The sequence below is a fragment of the Hydractinia symbiolongicarpus genome, chromosome 5 (assembly GCF_029227915.1).
Source record: "Hydractinia symbiolongicarpus strain clone_291-10 chromosome 5, HSymV2.1, whole genome shotgun sequence".
Lineage (NCBI taxonomy): Eukaryota > Metazoa > Cnidaria > Hydrozoa > Anthoathecata > Hydractiniidae > Hydractinia > Hydractinia symbiolongicarpus.
This window is the reverse complement of record NC_079879.1, coordinates 11,356,512-11,376,583: the sequence shown is the minus strand read 5'-3', so window position 1 is coordinate 11,376,583 and position 20,072 is coordinate 11,356,512. Positions and strand designations below refer to the sequence as shown.

The 20,072-nt window shown below is 31.3% G+C and overlaps 3 protein-coding genes across 5 annotated transcripts in view; all 3 read left to right on the top strand.

Annotated features, from left to right (window-relative positions):
* The window catches only part of LOC130644791 (HIV Tat-specific factor 1 homolog), a 100,697-nt gene that overhangs the window by 16,617 nt on the left and 64,008 nt on the right, over positions 1 to 20,072 (top strand). The window lies entirely within an intron of this gene.
* The window catches only part of LOC130644787 (U4/U6 small nuclear ribonucleoprotein Prp4-like), a 96,127-nt gene that overhangs the window by 21,261 nt on the left and 54,794 nt on the right, over positions 1 to 20,072 (top strand). The window lies entirely within an intron of this gene.
* LOC130644788 (cytochrome b5 reductase 4-like) lies at positions 191 to 19,919 on the top strand. Its single transcript, XM_057450522.1, has 15 exons — positions 191 to 769; positions 7,328 to 7,428; positions 7,790 to 7,913; positions 8,691 to 8,730; positions 8,887 to 8,944; positions 9,344 to 9,440; positions 11,162 to 11,191; positions 11,294 to 11,416; positions 15,397 to 15,537; positions 15,660 to 15,794; positions 16,115 to 16,207; positions 16,602 to 16,665; positions 17,692 to 17,781; positions 18,078 to 18,293; positions 18,943 to 19,919. Exons 1-15 carry the CDS (start codon positions 550 to 552, stop codon positions 18,995 to 18,997), a joined length of 1,587 nt encoding a protein of 528 aa, XP_057306505.1. The 5' UTR covers positions 191 to 549; the 3' UTR covers positions 18,998 to 19,919.

Here is a 20,072-nt window from a genome sequence, read left to right as displayed (position 1 = left end):
AGGCTGAAACCAAATTTTCCTGTTCTAATAAAACAAAGTCTCAGCTTGCATTTTGTGTGCGTAGTACTGATGGGAATATAGTAAAATCTAAATATTAAGATAAAAAGAATAGTTCACCTGCGCTATTTCGAAAGAAAGAAAACAAATAATAAGTAATTAATATATGCTCGACCATCTGTGGGAAAAAGCAAGTGAAAATTTTATTCTTTATGTTTAACAAGTGCAAAGAAAAAATTTTTTTCTCGATTTTCATCATTTTTAAAAAGTAGGCGTCAGGTGTTTCTAATTTACTAAAATACGTAAGTTACTAAAAAGCAGTTTTGCTAACAGCTCGAAGAAATTGGTGTCCGAGTGGCGTAGCAGGGTGAATCAAAGATAGCCTTTTTTAAAAGAAAAATTGATTTCAAGTGCGCTTTTGCTGAATTAAAAATCCTGGGGTGCGCAGGAAGCAGAGTAAAAGATGGCGGACCCGAGCAGTGCAGAGGAACGTATTCTAAAAAGGAAGGGAGGTATAATTCATCTGTAAAGCCCAAAGAACAAGCAGAAAACATGTTGGGTGTACCCTCCTTTCCTACGAAAGGATCGCCCCAACGTCAAGGAAGTGGCCGTAACAAAATTGCCTTAAAAAAGGGTAGAAGTTTAATGGATTGGGTCAAACTTGCGAATAGTGGACAAGATTTACAGGGTTTTATGGGACGAACCAATTCAGTTACTTTGGATGAACTTCGAAAACATAATAAGGAAGATGACTGTTGGATGGCAATAAGGGGTAAGTTGATTTTTATGATTTTGTTTTAACGTTTTTAAAGAAAACCACACTATAGGACAGCAAAGTTAAAAGGAGACAGCAGCTTACCACAAACACTGCTGGCAAAAACAGGAATCATGAAATATCCCAGCTATATTTTAGAAAGGCAAGGCAGCATTGACTTAATGCCAGTTCTGACATGCCAACACTCATTTTTAAAATAAGGTAAGATATCTCCTTTATTCAACTAACTAGCTTAAGCTTAGGTAAAGCTTAGCCATACGTAACAGCCCCAGCCAGTACCCTATCGTGTTCTGTCCGGATTACGAACGCTACCTGGATTATATACAGCGGCTTGCCCCATGCTTAAACAGGGCAAAAAATGCATAATTATGGCAACATAATCAGGACATGCTGGCTATGTACGACATGTCATGTGGCAGGCAAAAAGATGCCGGCGCTAGGTGAAGTTAGCTCCTTTTTAGTCTGTTTCTTCGCATGAAGGTATCATTACAACTTTATTATGAATATATATCAATTAGAAGTTATTCATCTACACTCGATAATAGTTTAAAATGTTTCCGTAGAAAGAAATGCGCTGAAAAAGACCTTTCTTCAGCTTCTGCATCTTTCTGCCTGCCATGCAGGTGTTAGAGCCAGAAGGGTTTGCAGTGGAAAATTAAAAAACATTAAAAAAGGTCTATAGACCTTGTGGCAAAGTTATAGTTGTATTTAAATGAAACTAAATTTTGGGATCTGCAAGTTTATTTAATAACTCCAATATTGTCCAGCCGTGCCTTGTTTAAGCTATACATACCTAACTTAATTTCCTTTTTATTGAACATATTTTAACATTTGAAGTTGTTTCTTATATGATAGGACCCAGATGTGTCTTAATATTTAGCCAGCTGTAGTCACTTTTTGCGCTAGCTGTACAACTACTAAGGGAAACTAACCTAATATTGTCCGCAGCGTAATAATGTTCAATCTTACTTCACTAATGTTTTTCATACTTCAATTTTAAAATTCTCTCTATATTATTAGCATTTTTTAAAAATTATATGCATGTAAGATACCATTGTTATTTGAAGCTCTGTGTAAGACCAGTTGCTTAGAAGCAACTGGTCTTACACAGAGCTTCAAATTACGAATCTTCGAAGTACCACTAAGCTACGACTAAGGAGCGGCTGTTTTTTACTATTAGCTTTACCTAACCAGCTATAGTACATATGAATTCCCAATAAATTATCTAGTAATTTATTGCTAGCTAGCTACAACTTAATGGTTTTGACTTCAAATTGGAAAAATTACTGCTGGACAAGGCAAATATTTGTGCAGGGTTGGACAAAAAGGGAATCAAGGAAAATTTACAAAATACATATCTTGAGTTATGTCAGTGTGGGATTTGTCATCTGAATGAATCGATCTAAGTAGTGTGTCGTACTGGCCACAAGATGTTATTTTCTATTGCTCCAAAAGGAGACCTGTCATTGAGAAAACTTAGGAAAGCCAATAACAACAAGGTCTGTTTTTAGAATTTTTTTTGCTTAACGATAACAGATGTAGCTGTGGCAACCTAGCCTCGCTTGTTTATGACATGATAATATCTTGATTATTCAATGCAGTTTTTTTCGTAGCGTTCTCCATCATGTCAGCTTTTGTAATAATATGGGTTTGTTTTGTATTTATTACAAAGTTATTTTTCACTACTCAAATTTATTGTTACATACCTTTTTTAATTACAAGATTAAAACATGAATGAATAGATTCTTACCTGCCTTATGTATATTGATTTTAATAAAACATATTCAAGGTAGTGTCTATACTCAGGTCACCATAAGAAATATCAACTGGTGTTATTTTCTAAAACCATCCACCAGAAACATATGCAACATAGCAAATTTTTTAAGTAGCAGATTTATTTCAACATTTCAAAAATATTTTGTGGTAATTTTTTTTCCATCATGATGCGTACACTTTTTTTAACCTACAAGAGTTATAAAGATAAATCATGGGAGATGCATAAATGTAGTGGTGCCAATTGCGCAGCAACACAACATTAATGATTAACATTTGCTGCATGAAATAATGTTTGACAAATTAGCAAGACATGTTGCTATTCTGTGAAATCAGTACAAACATAAACAAAGTTGGTCAACATTATTAAGCATATTTAACCTACTTTGAGGGTAAAATAAAGGCTTTGATAACCACACTGATGCTGAGAAAAAATAGATTATTAAAATAGTTTAGTGTGTTTTGTTTTTTTCCTTAAAAAATTATTTTTTAGTCACAATGCATTTTTAAATGTGAGAAGAATTTTGCAATCATTTCGAGCTTGGAATGCTAGAAATATATTTCTCATTATTAATGTCCTAATTATCGTTCTTCTTACACAAATTCCTTTTTAAGCTTACTCAAAAAATTTTTGTGTAAGGTGTTTTATAAATATTCTTTAGTAAATATGATTTCGGGTTTTTTTCCCTCTTTTCTCTTAATTGTTTTATAACTGTTTTTAGTTGAGAACTAAATTAAATGAGACTTTTGTAGTGTTTTTCTGAATCATTGAGAAAATATACTGACAAGCCATCAGAAAACGCATCCTAGAATATTTTTAATAGGTCAAAACATTTTTTAGCCAGACTGACGAAAGAAATAAAAAATTTTGTTTGATATCTTGATGACAACATTTTGTTCAAATTTATAAAAACAATCCAACCTGACAGCTTCTGCTTAACATAGGATAAAATGTTAACTGTGTTACATTAGATCATTCTTAAAAAATTATTCTTAAAAAGAATTATTCAGTTTTTGAAATTCACCAGTTTGGTCCCCCCATGAAAACCTTGATTATTCATAATGATGTCAATTTTTCTAGCCATAATTAAATTAATTAGGCCCAAAGTTGCAATATAATGTTTTTTAATTTTGAAAGTGTTCGAAAATATTATGAAAGAGTGCACTGAAGGAATTAATTATTTAAGGAAAAAAATCAGATGGTCAGTTGTTTTAAAAATAAATATTTTGCAACATTTGCATAGGATTTTCACTTCGTAGTATAGTACTTTTATTTCAAAAGAAAATATTTGCAGTATTTGCATAATTATATTTAAAAACTTTAAAAAGTTTAATGTTTCTGCATTAGTGTAATCTTAGTACAGATGCGTGAATGGATTGACAAATCCTAATTTAATGTTGTCATATTTTAAATTATTTTACTACATTACGAGTTGTATTTGAAATATATTTTCTCCATTGTTAGGGAAATTGTACTAATGGTGTTTAATTAAGAGTCTACTCATTTGTGATATATTTTAGTTAATATTTTATTTGTCAATAAGCCATTTAAAAAATAAAAATGCCTTATTAGGCTTTATGTTTACTTGTAAATTGGTTTTAAGGTTGTTATCTGCATGTTTATTTATTGAGCCTATCTATGTTGGAGAATACCCTTTCATTTCAAGTTTAGGGAAGGTGGTTGGTTTCGTTATGCTAGAAATTTAAATTTCTGTTTCCTTAAAAACATCTCTATAATATAAGTCGATGTCTGTCTTTCGGTTTTCAACAAAATTCAAAAATTTTCCAGGAGCTAAAATTCTAAACATTTAAACATTTCAGTTTCCTCAAAAAATTATTTTATCTTAGTATTTTTTGCTCCACCAGTATTTCATGAATCTCGTATATTTCTGACAATCTGTTAGAAATAATAATATTAACATTTATTTGTAGAAAAGAAATAATGTAAATCAGTAATAATTTAGAGATGAAGAAAGAGATTTAAAAAGTGCCTGTAAGAAAGTGAAGATTTGGGGTTTTATTGCATGCCAGCTTTAACATCAAAATTTACTCTTATGGAACACTATGCTTTAAGTTTTATATCCATAAGTATTTAGGAAAGAGAAAGAATCTCTATTTTGCCTTTGTAGATTTAGAGAAAGCTTTTGATAGAGTGCCACGCCATAACAGCACCATTTATCATCTCTGTATGGTTAGTTTAATGATGGCTTTGTTTTTTATACTAAAAATGCACAGCGTAAATCATTTCACGCATTGCTAGGAAATGCATTTCTTAAATGTATCATTGTATTGTAGATAATATCAAGAACATGTGTACCGTTAAACATTTGGGTTTATTTCATCAAGCAATTGGACTATTTATTTAGGCCTTGATTCTTGGTATTTCAGGGAAAATATTTATAGAAAAAAAGATTGTAATAATCATTCTTTTTCAGTTTTTATAAGGAATTCAAAAAGCACACGAAACGCAAAACTTACAAAAGTTAAATAAATAAAAAAAATCCTTGTTCTACACACATCCTCTCAAATTCTCATCTTAAAGTGTCTACAAAATTGTTAAATTTTACCTATTTACTTCTGCCACTAAGGTTGTTTAGTTATTAAAGTAGAGCATGTTTACGAAATTTGTAGTGTTTCTCTTGTTCTGTTCCCCTGTCGTTACCCTAACTTTTAAATATTGTGACAAATATCTTTAGTCCAGAGTATTATTATTTCATAAATGTGTTTTTTGGATTTAGTTTTAACATTCCAACTTCACTCTTGCAGCAAGTTTATGCTTCAGCACCCTAATAATCTTGTAGGAATTTTTTGACTATTCCAATTTATTTGTCATGATTTTAGGCAGGTAGAAGGGAATGCTAATAAATTTTTACTGGAATATATAAATTATAACACAGCAATGTTACAGTTATTTATTAAAGTTAAATTATTAACAGTATAACTACATATATGAGAAATAATTCTTGGTAATTACTGGTACGACCTGACAAAAAGACTTCCAATTTCTTGAAATTTTAGTTTCCTCAAAAAATTATTTTTTATTGGTACCTATCTCTTAATGACCGTATTCTATATAATTGTTATGTTTTTCTCAATATTAAAAATTTTTAATGCAAAAAGATCAAAAGAGAATAATGATCATTATTTAAACCATGTTAAATTGATTTATTTCAGTTTTTAGGGATTCACAGGCCTATCAATAAGAAAATAACACCTGAGCAATAAATCGCTCCCCAGTGTTACAATAATTTCAACTGGATAAGCAATCTGAATAGAATAAGTTTATAAACATATATTTTATCACAAAGTCTTTTTTATCTATTTTATTTTATCTTTTTTATATATATTTTGGTTCTTTTTTGCTGTAAATAATAAGAAAGAACGTTGATTTCCATGTAAGATTAATTGACATTGCTCAGTCAGAAAAACATTTTTTTGGAATTGGGGGAGCAATGGCTCAGCTAGTTTCTTATTTATCAGAATTGGGCGAGCCTTTGTGTGAGCAAGAGCAATTGCTCTCCTCTTATTGATAGGCCTGATATATACAATTATTGTTAAATGATTTAAAAATGATTTGTTGTTGCTTATTCACTTTTTTAACAAGTAGTCTACATCTGTTTGTCTTATTAATTTCCTGATAGTTGTTCTTAGAAATGCAGGTTTAAAATTAAAAGAGAAGTGTTTACCAGCCTTATCAAGTTGTAATAGGCGTTATCACAGCCCCTAAAGGTCTTTGCACTTAGTTCCCAGACTTTATTTCCTCATAAAATTATTTTTTAGTGATTCCATCTCGCCAGCACCATATTCAATATATTATTATAGATCTTGATTACAAACTTTGTTACCTCCTATCTTTTGTTGTTGTTGTTTTTTACTTCCCAGCAGGTAACATAAATCAGATAATACAAATACCTGTAGAAGAATTGTAAAAATTTTATCTAGTGCAATTGTTAAGGCTAAAGTAAATCCTTGGTTTAGAAACAAAAAATAAATAAATAATAAGAAATACAAAAAGCCAAAAGATGAAATATGATTTCGAGACTTTGAAGCTTGAAATCTTGAAAATTGTATTGGGGTTGCATTATGCTCTAGTTCAACATATATATATACATATATATAGATATATATATACATATATATATATATATATATATATATATATATATATATATATATATATATATACATATATATATACATATATATATATATATATATATATATATATATATATATATATATATATATATATATATATATATATATATATATATATATATATATATATATATATATATATATATATATATATATATATATATACAGGGGTAAATTTATAGGGTCCTGTCCAGAATATCAAAAACAGGAATTTTCAGGAACAATTCTTGGTAAAATGTCAGTAAAAAGTCAGGAATATTACAATTTTCTTTGGTATGTCAGGACAATGCAGAATTAACTGCCCCAAATTAACTAAGCACTTTCAAGTCAGGGTTTCAAAAAAGTATGCTATTTACAGTATTAATACAGTATTAATTTAACCTTTTGAGTAAAAGAACTTGCTTGTGTAAATATTGCTAGATTTTTAAAATTAGAATCTCTAATATTGTTTTAACCCAATTATGATGAATAAAGTACTGTAATAGAGTATAGATAATTTTTGGCTGTCTCTAATTACCAATAATTCTTTAGTTTTGTTTCAACATTTTATTCTTGCCATCGTGTGTTTCTACAGACAAATGTACGTATTTTGCATTATAGCTAATATGAATATTTTTTTTATAGGGCGAGTTTATAATGTTACACAGTACATGGAGTATCATCCTGGAGGAGTGGATGAACTTATGAGAGGAGCTGGTATGGATGCAACAGATCTGTTTGATGAGGTGAATAGTTATATATAACGCAAAAATGTATACATACAAGTATTGAAACACTGTAAACCTAAAAGTTAGATTGTTCTTTCATGTATTCTGATTTTTTTTTAAGGGGCTGATCCAAAAAAAAAAATTTAGAATTAAAAGCTCTAGTGAGGAGCCTCACTGCAAATTTTTTTAATAAGAACAATCATCTGACTAAAGTTGCTTTTTTCTAAATATGTTTTTTCAAAGCTAAAACCCTGAAAATACCCTGAGATGAATAAATATTTGATATATTTGATTTGATATTTTTAATGTTTCCCTTTTTAGGTACCCAAAATAGTTGTCCACAAAATCGATAACTGTAATTCTGATTTCTAATATTTAGGTTCATAAGTGGGTAAATTATAGTTCTATGTTGGCAAAATGTTACATTGGTCCATTACAAGTGATGAGTACTTCTTCCATTAAAAAGACATCATTAACTACAAACAATGTTTTTCTTTCACCCGGTAAGGATACTCTTATTTTAAATTTGCTCAAATTAATGGGATTTGTTCCTAGCAACATCAGTGATTGTTTTTGCTCAAAGAAATATTGGAAAGCTCAGTAATTTCCTTTCCGTGAGCTACAAGCTTAAAAACTTTGCCGTTATAAACTCACTTGAGCAATTCTTGTTTTTGTTATAATTATTATTATTATTATTGTCATTGTTATTGTTATTATTTTGAAGATGGTGTATCGGAAAACTGATATCATTTTAATAAAATTGAAAATTGACTTGGAAACTATGGAATTTTTAAAATTTTCTCTATCCATATAAAGCATCCAGTCTATGGTCAAAATAAGTCTGTTTATGATTTGTATTGTCTTTCTGTAAACAGATTTCAAAATAATACTCCGTAGCCATGTATATGCCATATCACAAAATGCAATAAAAGCACCAACTAAAATGCGCATATTAATCAAGTTAATTGTAACTACGCTTCTCGAGTTTTTCTAATTGTGGCATCATTAGAGAGGTTCATCAGTTCCGGTTGCCCATATTAAAACAATAGAAAACTAACTTAAAAAATTAAGGTAGCCAAATACTCATTTGTATATATTTACGTTTTTTAAAAGATTTAGAAAATGTTAAAAATGTTATGTCTAAATTCACAAAAGTAACAAATGACAAGATGTAATATTCATATAGAACTTTGAATATCTGTAAATTACTTATAACTTAGTTGTTTTGATAAAGTAAAAGAAATTTTTTGTTTTTGTTGCATTGGAGTATTTATTTTTAGCTAGATTGACAGCTACAAAACCAGCTGAAGTTATTCCAAGGTTTGTGTTAATACTTCGTTTTTTAAATTGGTGGATGTTTTGCAAAAAAAGATGACTAATTGTTTGTGTTATTACTTGCCTGTTTGCACCTGAAACTGTAGGTGCTCTGCCCAGGATCTAAGTGGTTTCTTATTGTATAATCACTTAATTTTTTAGATATGATTGGTATGAAAAGGAGAATGAACTTTTTCTATCTATATACACAAAAAGCAAGGTAGTCGACATGCTTGTCATTTTACTTCAAGCAATGTAAAACTAAAATAATTATATACAATACAGCAATTTGTGAAAAAGAACATAGGTTTGATAGTACTTCAGCACAGCCTAGATGATAATTAAATTATTTGGACGTTGATTTAAGTTGGCGATTGGCTGAAGTTGGATTTTTTCATCTTTTTACTGAAAATCAACATAAGCTCGAGGAATCAGTTTTTAAATTGTCTCCATCCTATTTTTGAATCCATTAATGGTGTTGATTGCTATCTGACACTAGAACTAAGAACTTACTTCTCTGCTAATATATCTTCAGATGTTTTTCACTATGGGTTAGAATTAGTGTAATACCATTGAAAGTTATATTTTTTATATTTTTTGTTATCATTTGTTGTGTTAGGTTGTTCATCCAAGTGATGTCATTGTTGACTGCAGTGATGGGAAAAAATTGGACATCAAAGTTTTATTTGGCGAAAAATATTATCGGATACATTTAGGTAAAAAAAGTTGTTTATAACAATTGTGTACCATTATGTCTGTTCACTAAATTGAAATTTTGGGCCTTATTACATAATAGACCCTTGTAGACACTGTGTGAAAAATTAAATATTCTCGAAAACACTTATGTTTTCCACATTTCCTGGAGAAATCTGTGACAGAAAAACCTGCCTTTTTCTTTTCACAAATGTTGCATTTCATTGAAAATGAAACTGGAAATGGGATATTGGGAAAATTTTTAGATTATATTAAAAAAAAAGTATTACACTGCAATAGACTTAATATAAATAAAAAATATATCAAACACTTTATATACATTTTTAAAAGCCGTTCAGTTAAATTTATTACTATCGGTATAAGTTTCCAGCGACAAAAGAACATCCCACCAAAAAATCGAAAAGAACAAAAAAATAACACAAATGTAAATAATAATCTTGAATCTTCAACTAACATTTTAAAAATAAAAAAAATCACTGCTTTTTGTTTCTTAGTGTGCTTGAGCAAGAAATGTTAGTATCTTAAAATAGATTAACTTTTGTTAGTATGAATATTAATGAATTTGGGAGGGTTCTTTGCAATATCTGAAAGTCTATTTTTTTTTGACGCACATTTCAATAGTTTAATGGAAAGGGCTTTTTTAAAAAAACTAAATACATTCTGTAAACTATGTAAATTAAAACATTTTTTTAAACCTTTTTATTACTTTTTCATCATCATCATCATTCTCGGCCTAACGTCCGTTTTCCATGCTAGCATGGGTTGGACGGGGTATATTAATGACACTCTTCCAATCTGATCTAGACTGTGTTAGATTTAAACTCAACTTCCGCTGTATCAAGTCTGTCTTTACAACCTCCTGCCAAGTCTTTCTTGGTCTGCCTCTGGGCTTTGCCCCAGGAACTATTAAGTCTCTACACTTTCTTACCCAATTATCCTCCTCCATTCTTTCAAAGTGCCCCAGCCAATTCAATCTTCTTATCTGGATAACATCTTTAATTCTACGGATACTTAAGCCTGCTTCTTAGCTCATACTCTTTCTGTCTCTCAGACTGGCGTTACACATCCACCTAACCATTCTCATATCATTCCTTTCTAAACGATCAAGATCTTCCTGCTTCACTGCCCATGTCTCACTACGGTACAACATAACATTACTATTTCATGATAACAAGTTTTCTATATTTTATATTTCACAAATTGTGATCAGTTCTCGCACAAGTTTATTTGATAAAGATTCATTAAGGACGCACTCCAAATTATTATTTTCTTGAGGTTGGATTAAACAGAGTTGGCAAAAGAATTGGTTCCCAAAGATTCGGGATTTAAGGCACACAGGAATGCATCTGATAGCAACGTATTCCATTAAAATCGTGATTCGCGTTTGCAGTTATTCATAATAAAAAACTTTGTTTATTCTGCTAAGAGATTTAGAGTGAAGATGTGACATCAAGTTTTGATACAGAAAAGCAGTAATCATCACAACAGCTGAAATATAATGTTTGAAGTTTTCCTTTATGTCAGAAACTTCATGTTTTCCTTTGCCAATGTTTAAAAAACATATAAAAAACTCAATAACATCGTGTTAAAAAACATTAAACACAACAAAATGATGTTTGATGTTTTCCTTAGTGTAGGAAACTTGTTGTCTTCCCACAGATTTGCAGAAACCCAAAAAATTCCTATTAATATTTTAATAAAGTTGTTTTTGATTCTTTCGTAGATTTGACTGAACGCGTAGCCTCTGTTGCTAGTATGTACCTTTTATTTTCTTAATTTTATAAGCAGCATTAATTCCAAAAAATTGTACCAATTATTGCTTTAAAATAACTACATAATTTTTTTTACATTGCAGTTAAAGCTGTTACTGGAAATAAAATTGACATTTTATTGCAAAAACAAGACAGAAGCTATAGCTGGAAACAACTGGGTGTTGGCTTAGAAGGCCACAACAAACTACACCAAGAGTCTCAAAGAGGTAAAGATTTAGTTTGTCTTCACTACAATCGGTTTATTGCCGATGAAGTGTTCCCCTAAATAGCATAGCCAGTACACCTTAAGAATGAAGGCAAGCAATAATTAAGTTTGAACTGTTTTTTGACGATACTTCAATTCAACCATAATAACAAGTCTACTTTAAAGAGAGAAATAGTCTCATAACTTTAACCAAATTATTAAGACAGGAAAAGATGAAACGTGTTGACATAGAGAGAGATTATTATGTCGTCATCGGTTTTTAAAAGTTAGGGTTGCTACTTCGGCTGGAATGGCTGGAAAAATGCCTGTTTTTTTTTAATTTAGCTGGGAAACATTTTTAAAATTTAGTTTTGTCTAAATTAAAATGACAGACATTAAAGATAAATGTAGTTTAATAAGTACGTTTGCAGTTTTTTCATTTTTACTCTCTTTAAAAGTTTTCTGTCGTCTGTGGTGTGTTTTTTTTCCAGTGAATATTTGGTTTGATAAAAATGTAGAATCAAATTTTTTAACAAAGCAGTCTTATCAGATTACTTTTATAAACTGGAAGTTTAAATGTTTGCATCTCAAAAGTTTTTTATTTAATAGACCTCTTTCCATAACCATTTTCGTTTTGCGGAATATACATACCAAAATGCCGAATAACATGAAAACGAGATTAGTTATCAGCAAACTTTTAGTTTGCAGCGAAGAAGTGCAGATATGCTTTGTTTACTTGCAATATTTGCAAAATTAATTTGTCATACGGATTGTTATTAACATTTGGTGATAATATGGGATAATAGCATGTATCATTGGGCTGTTCTAATGCTTTTGTTTATTATTTTTGGTGTTAAATGAGCTAGGTATTAGCTAGCTTTGAATATGATACAAGTAGCTAACTACTTGGCTGGCTGACTTGTTTTAAACGTGAAATTTCAAACTGTTTACCAAAATTGGTAATGTTGCTGATATATATCCTGTGTCTCCTCTAACAACATCTGAAAATAGCATTAGTCAGGCTTACTGACTGTGGTTTTAAAATAGTAGTTGAGTTCAGCTTGTGGGTGCCTCAACTTGATAATTTTTTGAGTGAGCGGGTAGTTTTGGAAGTATTTATAACTCACATTTTACGCATTTGTGATTTCAGAATTAGGGATACTAATTTGACTTGGTGAGCAAAGTTAGGCTTTAAACTTTGTGTCAAATTTCTGATCAGTGTAATATGGAGTGCCATTGAGCGTTAGTAAACCTTTATATTGAGTTTTAGTTCTAAATTTACTTGGAGACAGTAAAATAAAAATTTATCCACATTCTAAAAACTTGGCTACGTTTTAGACATAACATATACCAAAAGTTACGCCCTTAAAATCTGCAGTATTTAAACTTTTGCCACACTACTACTACCAAAACCCTCTTTATAACTGTGTTAACTACAATTATGTGAAACTGTCAGTTAAAAGCTATTAAAGTCAACGTTTTGTAGATAAATTCTTCAAACTTGCATGTAAATAACCAACATCCCGAAATTTGCGCATGACTAATCTCGTTTTCACATTATTCTGCATTTTTGCGTTCATATTTCGCAGAACCAAATGGATATGGAAACAGGTCTATTCGTTGAACTTTTCGGGTATAGGCGGGTTAGCTACTGAGAGGTATCATTTTGGACGAAAAAAGAAAAACTATGAATTACTACTTATGAATGATTAGGCGCAAAAAGTACAAAGATACCTAGATTCCTCACAAACCTGTTTCCTCGAATGAATGCGTGATCATGTTTGGGGATAAACCGTCCAGTGTAGAAGTTGTCCATTGGTGCTAATCAAGCAGCTGTCCATTGGCTGGTACTTCTTGGTCACCTTATTCTAACCACTTATCATATTTTTGGATGGCTTGCAAAAAAAATCTGAAGCGTGTACAAAAGCAGTACATCCACCAGGAATTAAGCTGCAATTTATTTATTAACATTTTCGTGCCTTCATATATATGACTTTTGTACCTATCTCAAATTAATTGGTGAAACATAAAGTCCATAATACTATTTAAATATTAATATGTATGCTTCTATTCTATCTAATTAGTTGCTTTGAATTTCATCATCGAATTTCATAGCGGCTTCCCACCAAAAATGTTTGAGATCCGGTATGAGTCGGTTAGGCAAAAGCAGAATGTAGATTCCAATTCGTGATAACAGTAGAATTGAATAATGCATTATACCATATTCCCTTTTGTCGCAGATGTTTATGCGGCTATCAATGTTATTTTGATCTTACCTCGGTAATCAGTTGGAGGTTGTTCGACGCAAAACCAGCCCATTTCTTTGGAGAAATTTAGTCATCTAACCTTCGGAAGCAACGAATTGATGTTTTGCAACCTCCTTTTTTTGCTGTGAATTTTCGTAAACTTCCATAGCTTTTTGTCGTAACATTGGTCAAGTAATACGCAACTTTTCTTCTCGCATTTGTTCGTAAAACTGTAACACAACCTCCTCTACTTCTTCTCTTTCCTTTGAGGCGAAAACGAATTCTGAATTTCGCTCAGTCTTAGTTCTTGTTTCTTTCATTCTTGAACTGAATTGTGGTGGATTCCAAATTTTGCCGCAGTATTCGTATACACCACTACTTCCTGTTTAATCTTTAAAGAATAATTTTTATGCTTGACTTTTGAGTGCTCGGTTGAAACTTTCAACATTTTACAAATTTTTAGTGATAAACAATGTTTCCTTCGAATTTTTCGATTAAACAAGAAAATCGAAGCAATGCATTCGAAATTATTGTCAAATACGTTACAAACTCGATAGAAATGGCAATTCGGCGTGTGGAATAATTGGAGAGGCGGAATTATTTTTTATACACCTTTCCCGAATTTCCAAATTATGACAACCTAATTACAGAGGTCGATACTAAAAATGATTTTCATCCATAAGTTCCTTATCAAAAGGTAGAACAATATTTCTGTTCCTTAAGTGGCTCAACTGCGAGCTGAAAGTTACGGTCAAACCCTTCATATAGACTTTCAAAGAATAGCCTCCTTTTCAAAATAATTATTTTTTTCAAATCTAAATAAAATCCAACCAGAATATTATATTGCTCTAAAAACTTCAGTTTTGTCATGATAGTTTGATATTCTATCTGAATATCCTTATTTAAAGAGCATAGAATCATTATGAAATTTTGGACGACGTCATAATTATTATAATTTATGAAATTCGGGAGAGGTGTATTGGTGCAAAAAAATATCAGAAATAACAGGATTAATAGAGTAGATATAGATAGCGTGAATATCTTGTGACAGTTTTAAAATTAATGATGAAATCATGTTTGTAGTTTCAAAATTGTGGCTTCATATTTAAACATTTTGTATCAGCAAAATTACATGTAAATACCTTTGTGAATATCTCTACAAAAGTCGTAAACAATTTTTCAAACTCTACAACGTTAGTTTAATATCTCTTTGATGAAAAACGTTTATTTGTGATTAAGCAATTGGAAAAGGTTTTTTTAATGAAAATGTTATATATGAAACTCATCTAAGAGCAATTCACAATTCCCCCGTGTTGTGAATGGGATAGTTAGGTAGGGGTGATGTGGTTTTATTAAGTTTATATTATGGTGTTGTTTAACCAAATATATAAAAGTGACAAAACACCTAAAATTCCTAAAAACTTGGTGAAATTTCGAACATTTTCCGCTAAAGCATCGAACCATGATGGCGCTAGCTACTTTTATCCGTGTTGACAGTCTTGCTTGACTATTTTAAAAACTTTTAAAAAGATTTTCGAGAAGTCACTGTTTATAAATCAGTAAAATATTCATGCTAAAATTCTTATTATTTAGTTACTAATTATAATGTTAAAATGTTATTATAATGTTATATAATATAATGTTAATTTTAGCCTTTAAAAGCGGATGACTAATACCTTTTCCACCGAAAAGTTAAGAAAAAAAACAGAATTATTTATAAAGATAAAAAATTCGTACTTAAAACATTTTTTTTTAGAGTTGATTTTTAGAAGATGTAAAATATTATCGATATTAAATGTGACGCACGATATCAAACTCTACCAGCTTGCATTTCCTGAAAATGTTCAATATGAAACACCAATTGGTCACCATGTGATTGTGAAGGACACGGTTGAAGGTATTTTACATCTCCATCTCTGTGACCTTTGTCAACTGCTTGTTTAACTGCTTGTTGGGTCTTTGTTACGTTTACCTTGTCATTTAATTCGTACTTAAGGCCTTTTCCTTTGTTTTTCTAAGGCATGGAGATCTCCCGAAGTTACACTGTAGTCTCACCAAGCCTTAGAGAATCTATCGAAAACAAATCTTTGTATTTGATGATCAAACATTATCCTGATGGAACTCTCACACCAAATCTAAAAGCTTTATGTGAAGGTACGTGTCATGAACATTTTATGTGAAATATAATCGTTTTAAAGGCATGTTATTTTATCCTATACTGTATTTGCTCAAATATACGCCCAGTGGTCTCATTAGGCTGTTGTAGTTGTGCCAGTTGATTCTACTGTAATATCTATGGATAAGATAAACCACAAAGTACTTCTAATCGATGTAACTAGTAAAAAAATAAAAGCGGCTGTCAAATATTTTACCCCAAAGAGCGCTCATTCTAGTGAATACTGCACGGCCCAGCGTTGTGTTCCAATAGTATATTTCTCTTGTTTTGATTTACCAATTCAAAATTTTATTTTTAGGCGATCACATGGTTGTGAGTGATAGCACTGGTAATTTTAAAAGATCGCGGTTAAAAGATGCGGCGAATGTATACCTGATTGCTGCAGGAACAGGTGAGACCTTAACGTAGAAAATAATTTGCGTGCAGAATATTTTCGCATAAAAGAATTTAGATCTTTTAACTACAGTATATATCACTTGTATTACAAACGTCACTGAACAGAAGTTTCTTTAATTTTTGTTACAAAAATCATTTCGCGTCAATCCAGTCGTTTCAAGGTTTAGAGTTTAATCCCTAAACGTACCACGTAAACGTAATTAGATTAGTGTCGTAGCCAACGAACATGACCGGCTCAAAACAAATACGTTCTATGCAAAACAATCCGGTGTACTGCTTAAAAACATCCTTTTTATTTGTGATTTTATATTAGCGCGTCGTTTAATGGCAGAATTCCGCTCCTCGTTCTCGACTGCAGTAGTATTCTTATGTATGGATTTTCTTGTTAGGCTTTACTCCAATGATTCGGCTGATAAATATTTATTTGCATGGCGACGAATTAAACAATAGCAGGTAAGTGAGAACAGTGTGTTTGACTTAGCGAGGTTGTTTCAAGATGCTAGGGTGGGAAATTTTTGTATATTTTCTGAATATCGTAAAACACGAAAATATTTCAACTTCTAAAAATGGTAAGTTTCCAAAGCTGGTATTATTTTACATTTGAGAATCAATCGAAACGCCATTTATCAATTCGCGCCCGACATTTATTGCAGTATATTTTAAATTTTCACGGTCAAAATCTATAGTATACAGTTACCCCACGATAAATTAAACTTTCAAGTGAATAGTTAGGGTTAAATAGTTACGCTTAACCGAAATTTTTTTAAAAAATAATTAATTTCGTCAAAAAAATGCTAGAAATAAAAGGGCGCAAAAGGTTCCCGAAGGGTAAATAAGACATAGTGACTTTTATATGTGAGAGTTACTTTTATATAGTCACTTAGAACGAAAATTTTTATACTCTGCAGATAAAATATGAATGTTGTTGTGTCGTACACTAATGGTTCATTTGCAAATTGCTTTATCTAACACTTTAAAAGTGGCTGATTTGATTCTTTTTCGTTTCCTTCCTGCATTGTTTAAATCGATTACCCGGCATATGTCCTGTTTTTCTTCAACCAATGTGTTTTTTTGCGACATCATACTTCCTAGCTGTTGAAATGCAGCTTTACCCTTCTTCGGTCTTTCAAGACTTTGTAATTCTCAAGCGAACTTTTAAATTATTTCTCGATTCGATATTACCATGCATGTGTTGGTTTTAAAAAACCCGTGATTCAAAAGTAAAAAAAAAAAGGTTTGAACGAACGAGCAAAATTCCAGTTACAAGAGTGTAATTTGGCTGAAAGAACCAGAAAAATACATATCGAATGTTCCACTTATCCAGGGCGTCAACTGAATGTCTAACACCGGCTTTTCAAACGCGCTGACAAAAACCAACACCCGATAAGCGTCAACTTTTTTTCCAATAACAAGTTTTTTATTTTTTATACTAGTACCACCTCAACTTGGTTTTCACCTATATAATTTAACAAATTTTAGTGGCGTCAAATTACTTTTTGCAAACAAAACAGAAGAAGACATCATATGGAAAGATCAACTCGATAATTTAGCGCAAGAACTACCTGATAGGTAAATATAATTCCACACAATAGTTTCGTTACTTTAACACTTTCCGAAGTTACTTTCAAGTGGGCGGCGATACGCTGTTATCGTACATATTTGGGTTAGGCCAGCTTGTTATTATGCTATGAGCCATCATATGGTTTTTGTGATGTGTCAGACGTTGACTTTTCGTGTAAGTCATTAAAATCCTGAGAGCCTGAGAAAACCCGTGAACTGTTCGTAGAACTTGTAATTAACTGCTCCTTGATAATCTTGATCTAGTTTTCGTTCTAATTTCAGCATTCTTTCACATCAAATTTTAGATTTAGTGTACAGTATATCTTAAGCCGGCCAAGCGAAAAATGGACAGGCTTGAAAGGAAGAGTAGATAGAGATTTGTTAAAAGAATTTGCGACAAGTGATTGGTCTGCTGTATCTAAACAACAAAGTCCTGTCATTCAAAGAGTGGAAGCTTCATCTGGTTTGGACCAGTTGTTTGCTATTTGTGGACCAGATGAGTTTACTTCTACAGTAAAAAGGTAATTTTATTGTTTCAGTTGAATGTAAATGAGATTGGTATGCAGACCTACTCCAAATGTGTCTGAAACCTTTATCTCAACGTTATTTGGGTCAGGGGAGGGGATGGAAGTCTCCAAAATTTTTGTAATAACTTCTAAATTATACCTTACAGGGAGAGGGATTTCGAACTAGGTCTCGCTATAACGTGGGGCGTTGCATGTATTTTCGTGCGTTTTATAGTTGTTTCGTGTAATCGTTTTCCTTGCCCTACAAAACGCTCCTGCTACCTTTGCATTGTGACTATGCTCTTTCAAATAAACATATCTTTACAAAGATGATGAAGGTTAAAATATTCTTAAATTATTAAATATTTAGGCTGCAATTTCAGCAAATTCTCCAACATGTGCATCGTACATATATGCATGATGTTTTATTAAGTGATATACGAAATTAGGAAAACAAAAAACTTGTTGATGATGAGTCGTTTTGTTCTCTATGGAAAATCACCCTGAGAATTATTCTTACTCTTAATTTTTTATTAAATTCCAGCTTTATATTCTTATAAAGCATATTCTTATTAAAAAAATCGTGTACATATCTGGGGTTTTTTCTTTATGTAAACAGGAAAGACGAAATAATTTATTTTTAATGTCCTTTTTTATTTTACAGTTTGTTATTACAATTGGAAATAAAAGAAGAGAGTATTCATTGTTTTTTGGGTTGACTGGTTAGGATATGATACCACGTGATCTGATACCAGTGAAAACGCTGTGATGGACCTTCATATAGACACCAAAATGAACGTCTGGAAACATATACAGTATTGTGAGGGCACCAGAAGGGCACTTGTTTTCAGTCCGCGGTTTAATACATTCAGGCAATGAATAAGTTTGAAAAATAGTGTTTTTATGTGAAGTCACTTCGCTGATGCAGCTTCTGTATAATATGATAGATGTTTACTAGTAAAAACGTTTTTAACAACACGAACATAATAAATTTTTAACATTTTATTTTTTTAAATTATGAACAGTATTTATTTTATTAACTAGTACAATTTTAAAATTCAAAAATATTTCGATATGATTTTCCGAATTTTGTAGTGTGAATAATTTTAATTCCCAAAAGAAATTGTGTAAAACAGAGATAAAGATAAAGTGAACAGCACCCTTAAATGTTATGCAATAACCTGTAAAAAACTAGTCGTTGCCCGTGGAAAAATCCACTGAGCCGCCCGTCCTTTATATTTACCCGTCGCAACAAACTGGATAAAAATATATCGCATTTAATATTCGTGTTTCCGTAACATCATTTTCTAACTCAGCGGGGGTTCCGCGCAGACAGACAGACGATGGCTATTATTATAGAGACAAGAGTTATCAAAATTGAAATAAAGGCAGTCGAATATTCGAATTAATATAGCTACACTTGTACAGGTTATAGACTCGATTACGTACTCACTGGACGTTTAGGGAGTCCTAAGTTGAACGTTAATTCAACGTAAGGAGAGGCGGAGTCACAGAATTTTTAGTTTCAGGGCGACACAAATTTATGGATTTTTTTACGTTCAGATACTAAAGGCGTCTTCTGAGGATGTTTTAAAATTTCAATGCACTTTAAATTTTAGGACTAATAAAAGTATAACAATATGTATGTCTTTGATATTTTTCTGACCCCCTCCCCAGTGACTACCTTTTGGTTATTAGGGTACAGTTTTCATTTTGAATTTAAAAACCAGTGATGGAAAAAATTTTTATGCATTATCGCTGGTCAAACACAACACATTTTTCCGTTGTAATGTC